At 47.7% G+C, this 14,087-nt stretch overlaps 5 protein-coding genes across 5 annotated transcripts; all 5 read right to left on the reverse strand.

Annotated features, from left to right (window-relative positions):
- Window positions 1-1,348: 1,348 nt before the first annotated feature.
- On the reverse strand, window positions 1,349-5,891 carry VFPPC_05750 (ankyrin repeat-containing domain-containing protein; the record flags this gene model as incomplete). Its single annotated transcript, XM_022428478.1, has 10 exons — window positions 1,349-1,383; window positions 1,504-2,397; window positions 2,461-2,590; window positions 2,668-4,577; window positions 4,654-4,810; window positions 4,899-5,126; window positions 5,195-5,257; window positions 5,342-5,392; window positions 5,466-5,715; window positions 5,785-5,891. 10 exons carry the CDS (start codon window positions 5,889-5,891, stop codon window positions 1,349-1,351), a joined length of 3,825 nt encoding a protein of 1,274 aa, XP_022284281.1.
- Window positions 5,892-7,042: 1,151 nt separating this feature from the next.
- Window positions 7,043-7,891, reverse strand: VFPPC_13899 (hypothetical protein; the record flags this gene model as incomplete). The annotated part of the gene is made up of 1 exon (XM_018291671.1): window positions 7,043-7,891. One exon carries the CDS (start codon window positions 7,889-7,891, stop codon window positions 7,043-7,045), a length of 849 nt encoding a protein of 282 aa, XP_018141799.1.
- Window positions 7,892-8,733: 842 nt separating this feature from the next.
- VFPPC_05751 (alpha/beta hydrolase family domain-containing protein) lies at window positions 8,734-9,621 on the reverse strand (the record flags this gene model as incomplete). Its single annotated transcript, XM_018284894.1, has 1 exon — window positions 8,734-9,621. One exon carries the CDS (start codon window positions 9,619-9,621, stop codon window positions 8,734-8,736), a length of 888 nt encoding a protein of 295 aa, XP_018141800.1.
- Window positions 9,622-10,691: 1,070 nt separating this feature from the next.
- On the reverse strand, window positions 10,692-10,883 carry VFPPC_17962 (hypothetical protein; the record flags this gene model as incomplete). Its single annotated transcript, XM_022429630.1, has 1 exon — window positions 10,692-10,883. The coding sequence occupies one exon, from the start codon at window positions 10,881-10,883 to the stop codon at window positions 10,692-10,694; it is 192 nt and encodes a 63-aa protein (XP_022285316.1).
- A 1,027-nt stretch (window positions 10,884-11,910) lies between these two features.
- VFPPC_16220 (hypothetical protein) lies at window positions 11,911-12,302 on the reverse strand (the record flags this gene model as incomplete). The annotated part of the gene is made up of 2 exons (XM_018293973.1): window positions 11,911-12,042; window positions 12,108-12,302. 2 exons carry the CDS (start codon window positions 12,300-12,302, stop codon window positions 11,911-11,913), a joined length of 327 nt encoding a protein of 108 aa, XP_018141801.1.
- Window positions 12,303-14,087: the final 1,785 nt, after the last annotated feature.

Genomic DNA, 14,087 nt, shown 5'->3' on the forward strand with positions numbered 1-14,087 from the left:
TGCAAGCTTCTTTGTCCATTTTGATGGGTTTGCCACACGTTTTTAGAGCTATTTCTTTCGCAGCTTTCGGGACGTAGCCGAATTGCTTTATATTCTCACCGTAACTAGCGTTGAAACCGTCTGGACTTTCCTTCGTGTTGCACTGTCGTGAACAGTGAGGGTAGGCGTAGTCTCCGTTTGCCTAACAGCGAGGTTGTAGCCAGAACCGCAAGTTTATGAGGTCTGGTACCAGTCTGACGACGCAACGCATGTTCGATTATCGCGATTGCCGCCCATTTTGTTTCCTCTTCTGTAGTGAGAGGTTTCGGCCTCAGCTGCAATGGTGAGGGAGAAGGTGATGGATATGCGCTGATACTCAATGATCAATGGTGAGCGGGTATTGGTGCTGTCGTCGAACAGGAAGTGATGAGTAGCCAAGGATCATGATTTAGCAGAGCTAAAAAGTTGGGCTTAGTATGTACGGTAGGTTACTATCCGTATTTGGAGGTCCGCCCTCAAAATATGCCCTGCAACCAGGCCGCTGGTTAAAGTCTACCGTATCATGAAGGGCTGTCTCGCTGAAAAGGCAAAAATATTGAAGGGGCTGATGAGACCTTGTCATCTTCATCGTATACACGTCTGCAGTACTCACCAGTGCGCAGAGCGGAAGGTCTAACAGAGACTTGGACGCAAGTGAAAGTAGCTGCGGTTTTAACACGTTTCGGTCGAAAAGCCTCTCTTGGAAACCTCTCTCTGTTTCATATTATCACATACCCGTACCTTGCCTTGGTTTTATGGTACCTTGACGGGGAGATGCATCCAGGGGGTTCGTCACTTTAGCAGTTTCCACCGCGACTGTAACCAGGTGGAGATTGCCCTTGATCCAGTGAATTACAATCCATACAGATGGAAAAATGTGTCTAACGTGTGTTACTACATGTTCCAGTCTGCCTGTTTGCTCCATAGAAACAAAGCACTAGTTAACGTTGATAGCGATGGTGATGAGCATAGTGCCTTTGCACCTGATCCATATAGGCAAACCCAGAAGCTATTTCCCAAACCACAAGGCGCAGAAAACCTATGCTAACATACTACCACAAGCGCTAGACCACCTTTAGTCATATTCCACGACCTTGTATATATATAATATGTCGACCAACACCTATAGTTGGACGGGACGCTGGTGAGGAGGATCCATTTGAACTTCAATTACCCATTTTATACCGCGGCTGGTGCAGCCCAAAGCTCGCAATACCGGGGGAAAATTCTTCGAATGAAGTCATTTGATTTCCAACAAACCGCAAGCGAATTTTGTGTTCCTTTTTCATGCAGTCAACCCGTTGTCGTTCATAGCAATCGGGACACATATTCACCAAGCGCATAATGCGAGTGATACGTTTACACCTATCTGAACATCCGCAGCAGTCTGCGGCAGGGTTTGGGTTAGTAAGTGACGGGACATCTTAGGGAGACGACGGCGATGGCCGAAAAGGAAAAAAAAAAAGGAAAAGAAAAAAGACATACGGTAGAAAAACCCCATCCGAATACGTCGCTGACAGATACCGCAAGACCAGTCGGGCATCTCCTGCTGAACATCGCACAGATTTTGGGCAAGCTGGCTTACGAATGAACAACCAGCGCTTTGCTTCTCGTCGAAATTGAAATTGGGGTTCAAGAGACGGCGCACTTTGGCCTTGAGCGCAACGTCAACGGCCTTTCTGCCGAACATGTCCACCTCGTCTTTGTCACTGCCGGCTTCCAGAAGCGCTGTGACTCGAGAATCCAACCCCTTTGCTGCAGCATCCATCAGGACAGAAAGCGTCTTGGCCTCGTCGTTATTCCAAGAAGCTCCCGAATCCCAAAGAAGCCTTGCATGTTTGTGTTTAGTCTGTATAGCGTCGAAAATAGGTGACTTCTGCTTATAGCCTACTTTGTCAGGGTTAGCCCCATGCCACATCAGAAGTTGGATAATATCACCCATGTCTGGAGTGTTTTTATTCAACGCGAGCTGTAGTGGCGTGGACCTGTCCCCTCGTTCCGCGTTTGGATTAACGTTGCGAGTCAACAACAGTTTAATACACTCATGATATGCGTCTCGGGAGCTCTCAGTGATATTGTCAATGGCCAGGTGCAGCGGGTTCCCAAGATAACTCTCAGATATCCAAGGTTCGAAAGCGCCGTGTTGCAGAAGCAGACCGACCATGTTGGGCCTCCCCATTTGCGCGGCAAAATGAAGAGCTCTCAATTTGGGTCCCTTGACCATTCTGTCAGGATCAGCACCCTTGAGTATCAGGAGTCTTGCCACTTTCTCCGACCCTAGAGCACTGGCGATGAGCAGAGCAGTGGCTCCATAGCAGTCGGCCGCGTTTACATCTGCACCTTCGTCTAAAAGCACCGCGGCAGCTTCAACATAGTCATCTATAGTTGTTTATTAGCAAGCTACGTGGCAACCCGCTCACAAAAGCGGAGGGAAATACTTACGTTTCACAGTGTTATGGAGTGCTGACGCATCCCAAGTCCCGCTCCTGACCTGAAAATTCATCTCGACCCCAAGGATGGCAAGAGCTTTGATAACCGCAGCACTTCCACTTTCCGCTGCTACGTGTAAAGGCTGATGGATTTCTCTGCATCAATCTGAGTCTGGTTGGACGGGCCAGAGACGGGGGCGACTCTGACGCGTGAGCTCACAAGTTCGCACAGCGCCCCTTCGTAGCCATTATATACGGCTACTCTGAGCAACTTCTTGTATTCAACGGGGGAAGAACACACCGCACCATTTTGTACAAGACACCTGATTATCGGCCAATTACCGTTCGTGGTAGAAGAGACTAGGGCGTTGTTGACTTCAGAGCGAGAAGGGCTGTATTCGGTGAATTCTTCTGCCGTAAGCATATATTCCAATAGTGAGGCATAACCATAGATGCAACATGCTTCCATGATGGCCTTCCAATCGCTCCTAGACCTGATGAAGGACAATAGAACCTTGATAGTGTTGGCATGTCCGGCTTTGACTGCAAGCCAAATACCCTCGCTAATGCTGCTGCTCTCAAATCGCTCCTGCTTGGCCAGGGATGCCACAACTCCGACCAGTCCGAAGAAGCTGCCGAATGCGAACCTCGATGCCGAAATGCTGGACGGAAGCTTCTGTCTACTCCAGGATTGCATGGAATTCCAAGCCGCTATCCACTCTCGGCGAGTCTTCCCGTGTCCCCAGAATGACTCAAAGAAACCATAACTCCAGCTTTCGTCGCCTGATATCTGTTGGAGATGCAAGCCCCAGCACTCCACCGCATATGGGCAAAGTCCAGGAGGAGAAGCGTTTCCGTCCGGGCTTGATGAAACCCTTGGCCCAAGTTCTGACTCGTCGGCCTCTTCGCGTTCGGTATCACACAACTTTAAGTACGTCAAGCAAGTGAGTGGTAGAATAAACTCTGGGAATTCTTCGTCCAAGACTCCGGCAGGTGTGTCTTGCAAATTGAGAAACTGTGGTCGACGAGCGATAAGATTTTGGAGAGTGCCATGGATGAGATGGACGTTGTTGTTCTCAACCCGAAGCAATGCTCCAAGTGTGTGATGCAACATGTTGGCCAAGCCCTTTGAGGTAAGTGGATTTATCTCTTCGAGATCTACCATTCGTTTTGTCACGAAATGACGGATGTCCAGGAGTGTGGACAACTCGTCTACTGTCAAAGGTCGGTGTGCGAAACCGACACAGCTCAGGACCATACGAAGCCAGCGGCTGGGAGTGTGGACGTGCGAGATAAGTTCCGTGTAAGCTTCGTCGTGGGTTTTCAGCTCAGTGAGATTCAACTTGGACCTGCCAAGCGGTCCGGCAAGATCTAGAAGGTCGACCAGGAGCTTGGCATGAAGCATCGTGCAGCTGAGTGCAACTAGTTGATCTTTATATTCGGAAAGACCAGCGACTCCCAATCGCTTGGTGAGATACAAAGACCTGTCATCAGTCATTTCAGCGTCCAAATCTATGACCTTGGTGCCAAATTCTTCGAGGACGGAGGTCACACGGGGCTGATTTTGACTAGTCAAAACAATCCGGCAGTTCGGGGTTGCCTTTGTCAGGCGTCCCAAATCGCACAGCATCTGAAAGAAAGTGTCATCGCACTCATCGACAGCATCTATCACGAAATAGATGCGAGTGCTGCGCATTTTCCAGATCATTGCCTGTAGTACCCGGTGAAGCTCTGCCGAGCAAGGTGGTTGGTTGAGGGAGAAGCTGCTGCATAATTTTTGAACGTATGTGCTGTCAAAAGCAGATGGGCGCTGGTAGAGCAGCTGCAGAATGCATGATTGAAGAAGTTGAAGGTATGTTTTCCGTCGATAGTCAGAGTTACTGAAGCAGTACCAGAGAGTAATGGCGTCCGCTTCTGCCAGGCGACGCCTTGCAAGCCAGCCTGCGAGTACCGACTTCCCGGCCCCGGGAGCACCGTATACGGCAACAAGGCTAAGATCGGGCCCAAGAGCCTCAATTGCCCAGTTCAGGGTTCCATCCATTGGTTCAGACGAGCTGTAAGTAATGGGTGACGAAGCAGGCCCAAAAGAGGCAATACGCAGTCGAAACTGTAACAACAGAAGCAAATCCTCTGTTTTGAAATCAGAAAATGCCAGAACCATTTGATGCTGGGATATTTGGATAGAGCGATGAAAGGATTATCTCACCTTCTCTAGAGCACATCCACGTCTTCCTAATGTTATCAGCCAGCTGCGTCCGAAGCCTGGCACTGTGACCGTTACAACATCTTGTATCGTTCGTTTCAAGGTCCGTGTACACGGCTGGTAGTCGATTCGCTGTTGTGGAAAGCGTTCGCATTAGGTTCTGAATGTTTCACAAGAAGAGACACAAATTAATTCTAGTTTTGGGATTCAAAAGAGAGATCGCTTCATGGCATTATTTGTGTGCTTACCATGCCGTGGTGGTTTGTGATGTCAAGACCACCAGTAGTAGCCACGACCTGATACTGATGGCGCAGATATTCGAAAAGTAATGAAGTTGAGTGGAGTGTTTCTGTACCCGCATCGAATAAAGTCCTCATAGCAATGTGTCTCTGATCCACGCTTGGTATTGAGGACATGATTTGACGCAAAAGAACATCTTCCCATCCTCGTGGCGTCTCAGAGGCACCGCAAATAATCTACAACATTTTATAATTAGTCGCGAATGGAAGAGTAATACAACTACGGCGGCAAGGGTTTATCATACCAGCATCCGCGTTTGGCTCGCCGTGACGAAAAATCTTGCATCGTGGTTGGCAACCCAGAGCGCCTGAAACACCGTATTGCGTTAACCCTCGTCATTTTCTACATATCTCACGTTTACTTGCTTCCATGGTTCAGTCTTCAACCTTACCTTCTTGACAACTGCCGCTCCAACGTTGTGGCAGAGGAAGATGATGGGTACCTGGAGGAGTTAGTCGCATTCCTCGCAATCAAGAGAGGAGTGTCTGGTGCAAGAAAGGATCTGGTAGGTTTACGGCATTTTCATCACCCCTCTCTGATTCTATGGCCTGCAGAAGCGTAGTAGCAGCTTGTCGCAGCGTTGATTCCCTAAGGATGTTGTGACTGGACAGATCCGACTCGTATTGATAGGCCAGAATTCTCCCGTTGAATATGGAGGCAACTTCTTGATAAACGTCCGCAAGCCAGTTCGTTACAATTCCATTATATTTTTCCTCGCACCAAGTCGTTTGATGATCACTGTACGCGCCGTGAAGGGCTATGATGCTACATGCCACATCATGTCGTTAGCGAAAAAGTTGTTGCATGATGAGGCAAAAAGCATCAAAACCATACTCAGCTCGTTCTTTATTGGAGTCGTTCGTTCTTTTGCGCATGACCTGAAGACCTAGTCGCTTAGGCATACTCTGTAGCATCTGCTGGTATTCCATTGTGGGAGGCATGGCTGGTTCTGGCAGAGAAGGTCGAAAGAAAGAGTCAAGTACAGAGTGCAGCGGGCAGCGTTGGTGACATGGCAGACAAAGGCTGCGTCTCTGATACAGCCAAGCTGAGGTCAGACTATGTGAGCTGTTCAATTCTGGTAATGAACTTGAGGTTGCTTTGTCATGGCAAAATGTGTTCATCTATGGAGCGAATGTATCACCTGGTACCAAATTGCTGCCAAGTCTCAACGTATCAGCATCAATGAACAGATCAACGCTCTGTGTCGGGTGCGAGCCTGGTTTCTTGAGCAGCCGCTTCACATACTACCCATCCATTATGTACAGTTCAATTCTTTTGAGCAACTGTTTCGGATCATCAAACAAAGAGTCCGCTCCGTCCCAGAGCCGCGTCAGAAGCCAATCCCCACAACTGACGCATCGGTTGGATGATTGTAGCCTTGTACTAGAGGTGATTCAGTCGAGTTCATCAGCAGAGTGTTCTGTGCCAATATTTTTGAACGAGCTTATTTCATGACATGGTCGTGTGCGCTTGGCGTTCATGGCCTCCTTGGGTGTGGTTCATGTTGGGTCAATTGGTTTGGTTCGAAATAGTCTTTGGTTCTACAAGGGAGACCATGTTGAATCTGGCTCGTAGGCGCATTCCATCACGGTGATCAGATGACGATGCCCAGTGTTCAGCAGGGCAAGCTGATAAGACGCAGCGAAATTGCCGTTTTGCTCAATCCTACCTTTCTTTCACTTTGTTTTGCCTGCGGTGTCTGGCTTCTCGGCACTGCTCATGCTGCCAATCGAATTGTATTCACTGAAATCCAAGAATATTGGCATCACTCTTGACGTCCCATGACCGGCGGTAGTGAACGCTGATAACTTGAGGAAGATTTCTCCTGCCATGACAATCATGCTGAATTTCTTTATTGGCAGATCCTAACCATAGTCATGAGCAGATACATGCTATAAAGACACATGTCTGCAAAAGAAGAGGTTCAAATTGTAAATAATGACCCATGTCGGGATCAAGCTTGCTAACATTGACTGCTGGGCGTGTGGTTCGCCAGTCCCGCGACTTCAAGCTATGAATACTAATCATAGCACAGACACTAAAAGAATACAAAGAGGTGAAGTTAAAAAGATCCGTAGAAAAGGCCATTTGCCTAATCTTTCTCGAATGTCCCGACGTACTGAACACCGCAGTCCTTCACATAATAGCCGGTTAATACGCGAGGTCCAAACCCTTGGCTAGCCATGTACTTGTAGCCCGACTCGAACGATTCACGAGTACCCCAGGTCTGGCCGTATGTTACCGCCTGATCCCAACCCCCGGAGCTATATCGTTGCCAGACTGCATCAAACATGGGCTGTCCATTAACCGAGAAGGCGTCCAAGGAGATTGCCTTGTATCCATCTGCCATTGGACCATTGTCCATGCGAGGCTTTCCAAGGGCGGGATACCAATCACCATGCCAGTCTGCCGTCGTGCGCTTTCCCCAGGTAGCAGCAAAACGCATCTCATTTCCTACAGTGTACCTGGTAAGAGTGGTAACACGAAGTGGACTAAGGGCAGATATCTTGGCCCTGAATCCCGCTTCCGTCATGTCCCGCTGCTGTTGCCAAGTGACGGCCGCTGACGGCTTTTCCCAGATAGTTGCGAATCTTGGCTCTCCATTCTCGATGTTGTACGCATTCAAAACGACCGGGTGGTACTTTTGGGCCTTGAGCTGGGCAGAAAGTGCGTCGTAAGCAGCCCCAGTGAGGCCATGTCGAGCCACCCAAGGTACGGAGGTACTCGTCTTCTTCCATATTCCTGAGAAGAGTGTGTGGTTGTGCTCGTCAGGGTAGCCACTGACATAGGTGAGGCGGTATCCTGCCTTAACGAGCTCATTGAACTTTTGTTGGTATGCCGTGCTGTTCAGTCCCAGCTCATACTGGTAGACGGGAGCGATGGCTGCCGTGTAGGCTGTAGTGGCCAAGAGAAGGACCGTAGCCGTGAGTTTCGCTAACATCTTGGAAGTTGGAGCGTAGATATCGCCTTGGATGCCGTAAATGTAAGAATAAGTAAGAAGAAAGGGCAACCGAAGCCTAAATGAGTGTAAAGAAGAATATTTCTCTTGGCAAAACGAACGAACAGTCTGAAATACGACTGGAGGGCCAATAGAGAAGATATTGAAGTAAACTTGGCATACACAACTGGCTTCTCGTCCTTTAAATAGCAAGACTTCGACAATAACGGCTGACATTACCCCTGACTAGTGCTAGGCTGTGGATATAACCATCACGGATCAACAATTCAAACCCCAGCAGCTGAAAACCTCGCCCCTCTATTAGCCGTTATGTTTGCCAAGGTTGTGCTTTTAAGGTCGTCAGCACCATCTTTGTTTATTTCTGCAATCTTGTTTTGATGCCGAAGTTGTATGCCAGCTTAGATCACTTCGCAGGCAAAAGTCGTTCATTTCATGTCTTAGCAGCTCAAGAATGACGTGTCTCATTAACCATCTTCATTAAAATACACAATGTGCAGCATCGGTTATCCTTTTGTGATTCTGGGTACTTCTTGCATTTCATCCGGCCTAAGATCCGCGTCGAAGGAGGCTAATACAGCTCTTTTTTGAACAGGAACGGGCTTACCTGAAGCTGGATACGAAATTCTTACAGATACAATGCGACGACTAAAATATAGAACTGCGACGATATAAGAGAGTTTAGGACCGCCATGACGATATCATCCATAAGAGACGCAGGCCATGATGGCGATGTGATGCCTTGAGAGTTCATTGTAAATGAAGGATACAACTCTTTGCATATCATACACCACTTCAACGTTTTGAAGAGCTACAGAATTCGTTGATTAACTCTTTCCAGGCGTCAATTGTTGAATAGCATCCACAACTTGCTCTGGCGCTTCCCGTGGTAGAAAATGTCCAACACCAGGCAATACCTTCCTCTCATACCGATCAAGAAAGTAACAATCTTTAGACTCAGACGTGACAATTAGATTATCAGCATCTTTCTCCCCATGCAACATCATTGTAGGCACTCGAATGGGTGGGTTTTGCCGTAACTGCCTTTCAAGTTCTTCATTCTCTGCAGCCCCAGGGACTTCTCCCCAGCGCTGGAGGTAGGCATGAATACTAATCGGAGCCCAGTCATCATTATCCCACGATGCGGCAGCGGTTTCGAATTCTTCGTCGGTAAACTTCCAACCAGGTGACCAATCCTTCCATAAGTAGCGGCAGAGCTGTCGTCGGTTATTCTCGAAGGCCAAGTGGCCTTGTTTGGTGGTGACGAGCCATTCATACCAATATGCTTTCATTAGGTCGAATGGTAGTTCATGAATTGGTTTAGATGTTGCATAGCCTGCTGAAAGTGCGACTAGTCCTGATATTTTGTTGCTGAACAAAGCTGCGACCACGTAACCCGCGCGGGCTCCCCAATCGTGACCAACAACTAGGACATTAGACAGATTCAGTCCATTGATAAAATCAGCTAGGTCTTGACCGATAGCCGCAATTGCTCCACTTCTGAGTGTGCTTTTGTCCCGAAACGTTGTTGGCGAACAACCGCGGAGGTATGGGGTCAAAATTCGATAACCAAGCTCGCAGAGTTTCGGTGTGACTTTATCCCAACAGTGAGGGTGATCTGGCCAGCCGTGTATGAGAACAACTGCCCTGCCGGTCGGATGACCAAACTCCTCATAAGCAATGTTGAGAAATTCAGTCTGAATGAAATTTACCATGTTTCTGGTCAACAATGCCGATGCATGTGACGGTGTCCGTAAATCAAGGAGGAAGTCTATACCAAGCAGCAAAGTATTTGGGCGTAATGGTTGGAATTTCTACAATTAGTTGCGATGGAACATTGTTTCTGTCGGTCAACAGCACCCCTTCGTGGAAGGGCGTACAGATTGCAGACGACTTGATGTCATGTTTACGTCAGGCTCTGTTTGCCTTCAATAGACCCTGATCAGAACACTCAACCCACATCCAGCCTAATAGAGGGGAAGTACTCTAGATCTAGCTCGGTTCTGGCGCGGTTACTGGTAGGCAAGTCATTCGGCCCTTGGTCCTCGCGTTCATAGCAGAGAGTCATGGTGGTACTAACTGGATAGGGACGTATCCTCAAACATAGTTTGCAACAGCTCATCCACGCTGGTGTGCGTACACATTGAAAGTTATGCACTACTTGGTTGTAGCAAATCACGTAGAATTCCTCCGGCTCCCCCACCATCTGAATGAAGGTTGCTCGATGAAATGTTTCGGCATCTGGTGAGTCGGCCTGCCGTTGACCTACCCTGAAAACTGGTGAGGGCCAAGATCATCAAAAACCCCTTGCGGCTTCCAGTGTGAGCTATGCTTAGTACTATTTCTGGCCGTGTTGGTAGTTTGGCAACAGAGAACAAAGAAAACTGAACAAAACTTATTTTGCAACCAACTTGACCCTCTTACACCCAAGCTGGCTGGATGTGCCTCACCTGCTGCAATGATGGTGAGGCTTCGGTCGCGTTGTTCAGTCCAATAAATTTAATGTGATCCAAAGTTTTACATCATTTAAAAGTGAATGAATTTGAGTTGGGTTGCTTTCATTTAAAAGTCGAGCAAGTTCTAAACCTGCACAGGGGTGTTGTCGACAGTCAATAAGAGCAAGACCCTTGTCGAATCACATACCAACAGCCAACAGCCCTCTTTGCCTCAGTTACAATAAGTGTATGTTGAGATTGTATAGATGCTGTTAGAAACGGGGGCCGATATCCATGCTATTGATGATAGTAACATGGCAGCAGCTATAATGCAAGTCTTGTTGCCAGATTCACGCTGACGCCGTCCGCGTCGCCCCAAGTTCCTTCCGTAACGTTAGAAAACATATTAACAAAATTTTAGAGCCGGCCGCCGCCGGTGGCTCAAGCCAAAACCTGACTTCTGTTGCCGTATGAGACAGATATCCCAAGGTCGTCAGGCAAATGATCATCGTAGCCGTGGCCCCCAGCATCCACCATTTCATGAATGCTGATTGATTCCCCGACAATGTGTTCTTCACTTGTACATATCGTCAGATTCGTGGGCATGGCATTGGCACTCGGAATTGCTCGACGGCCTAGCTTTGCGGTAAGACCAGGTGATCCATTTCCTCCCCCTATAGTACGAAAGCTCGTTCGTAACTGACAGCTTGATTTGGGTGTTTGAAGCAGCGAAATAGAGCCAACAACCGATTCAAGCCAGTGCTTTAGAAGTGGCAGTATCAAGGGTAAATTTGCAACCACGGAAGCGATAAAAGACTCCCGAGTTGCCCAGAAGCATGCAATCTGCGTGCTTGTTTCAGGATGCTAAAGATAACTGTAAAAGATTTCACTCTCACCACTTAAGAACGTCCGCGGTACTTACGAGTTCAACTAGTATAACTCTAAGAAGAGCACAAGCAAGGATAAAAACACCCGCGCCAAGTAATAATGTTAGAAATATTTTCTTTGCCATTTTTAAGCTTGACTTCCATAACAACGGGATAGGTATAGACATAATATATAAATCCGTAGTAACATTGAGAATAAACACAGACCAGACGAGTGGGACTGATAAGATCGGTTGGCAACCCGCTAAAATAGTATTGATTAGTTCTATGTAGGAAGGTATCATGATTGAGTTGCGAACTTACTGCCAGGATTTGGGTTTATCTGCCAGTACTTATGAAATGGCCGGCAGGACAAGAAGGCTGTTAACAGTAGCACAAAATATGACAGCGCGAGGAACACAAAGCCAATCTTTATGCGAACATCATAGTTCCCGTTTAGGCCAGTCTGTTTCAACGGTTATTCAACAGATCGCAAGTTTTCTAGATAATGCGTAGCCCACCACATACAGTCAAACGAATGTAAAAGGTCAGCATCGAGATTTTGAATGCCCAGAGCAACGAGGCAAATATCACCCCGCCACATATAATGAGTTTTGAACCAAGTACTCTAGAAATCACATATCAGAGCTGCCTCCATATAATGCGCTACTGTCAAAACCAACTCCTCACCAGTGCAGTAGGCTTACCTTTGCCGATACTCAGCATCCATTGGAGACAAAGCGGCTCGCTCAGCATCCGTCATGGCGGTATTTGCAAGACCCTTTGCCTTTGTACCCTCGCAGTACGCCATGGCCGTCAACGTAGTGTAACAAACCTATACGCGTTCCAGGTTAACAAATGCAGATATTAACGGTAGTACCAGACTTGGCACAAACTCACTACTCCAACCCAGACCATGTAGTCATCGACGCAGAGGTTCTTCATGCCAACTACCCTAACTCTTGCATATGTCCTTAATGCGCAGATTAAGATAGCGACTGATGTGAGAACCCATGACTCCAATGCGAATTGCTTAAACGCTGCCTCTGCTGCAGCCAAGTGGCCGCTTATCTCAGTTGAACCGTGGTGCGACATGACAGAAAACAAAAATTTACTCGGGCTGCTCACACAAATAGGCATAGCCAGATAGGCCGCGTTGCTGATATATAGTTGGAACAAGCGTGGCGCGAGGCAATGTGACAAATGTATCCGGTGCTTATTTCCTACCAGGCGATTTGTCCCGTCGTCACAATTGACTGATACGTAACCAGTGGGACTTGGTATTCTGGGGGCTCGGTAAACATGTACTCTGATTAGTTAGAAAGAGCCCTGCGGCCAATGCTACGCGTAAACGGCTTCTTGGTACTATCGAATTAACTATGGAGGGCATAGCATAATTGACATATCACACAAAGTGACACAGTATCTCATGGAGGCTAAACTGTGTACATGTTGAAGTCTGGGTACATAGACGACTAACATTCAAAATTCTGAACCCCAGACGAGTGAAAACTTACTATGCCCCTGTTTTCCAAAATCTCTATTACAATCAGTCTCTTGCTCCCTGCGGTACGACAAGGTACAGGCTATTCTCAACACAAAAGCTTCCTGTATTATGTTATCAAGAAGATACAAGTAGAAGAGGAACAGCGTAATACAATGTATCAACTAGTATTCCGTACTATTCCTGTGTCTCTGCTCTTTCTAGTTGCGGGGCTTCAACCACACGGATGTCGCCCAGGAACGGTTTGTAGGCTATGGCGGTCGCAGTGGCGGCCTGGCGACAGAGCGGTGTCCAAATAGGAAGGCAACAGTGTTATAGACTACTTGTCTAACTAGGAAGGGCGAAAGCTGGAAGCTTTGACAACCCTAAGCCTCTTCACCTTGTGGAGTTGGTCCGGGTGTTCTGCTCATATCGCGGACACCCGGCAGATTGGGCCATCACGTTGAAGGCGTTCAAACCCTTGGACGGATTATGTTGTGTGTTGACGAAATTTGATTCAGGTGTTTCCCATGACAAGTAAGTAATTAAGACCATAAACCCGGCAGTATAGCTACCTAGCAGTGATCAGATTTTCTCCCTCTCATATTGCTGCTAGACTCTGGGGGACGAGTAATACCATGTCAGTCTTCGTACCAACAATATAGCACTCTTTACAAGATTCCCAGAAACGGAATGCTACTACCTTAAGCGAGCCGCTGGATCAGAGCAAAGGTCTTGAGAAACTCCGAAGTATATATAGACACAAGGATACTGAGCGCCCTCGCGTACCTGCAGCAGCCGTGATGAAACACCGGCTAGCAAGCGCAGAAGCTTAACTTCGTACAGACCAAAAGTCCCGCATTTGAATGAGTCCAAGTTCGCGGCACGACTCTCGCTTACACAAGCTTTCACCCTTATCGACGATTGCCGCCGCAAGATCTGGATGTGCTAGGCAAGCGACCAAATGTGGTGGTATCCATGCGTTGAACAAGACGCACTGCGTCCTAATCACGGCTGCGAATGGTAAATGACTTCCCCTCCCTGTTAAAGATATGTCACAAATGACTACTCAACTTTGGTGGCTATCGACATGACGCGTTTGACCCTGCTCATTAGAGATGAATGACTCGTGGAGTGCACTACATGAAGAAATCAGAATCGTCATGATATGCGTTTGCTCAACAGAGCTCGCGTGTATCCAATTCGGATACTTCACATTGCCCAAGACGAGTATCGGCGCGACTCTCTGCAACCCCTTGAAGTATGACTATGTTGGAGAAACATATGATGGCACGCTAAAGTGTGGCCCAATTTGGTTTGCTTCTGAAGCTTACTTACGATGATCGCGTCTCCTAATTTCGCAAGCTGAGTTGCATTACCCGGTCCATCTGAGGCAA

Source organism: Pochonia chlamydosporia, chromosome 5 (assembly GCF_001653235.2).
Source record: "Pochonia chlamydosporia 170 chromosome 5, whole genome shotgun sequence".
Classification (NCBI taxonomy): domain Eukaryota; kingdom Fungi; phylum Ascomycota; class Sordariomycetes; order Hypocreales; family Clavicipitaceae; genus Pochonia; species Pochonia chlamydosporia.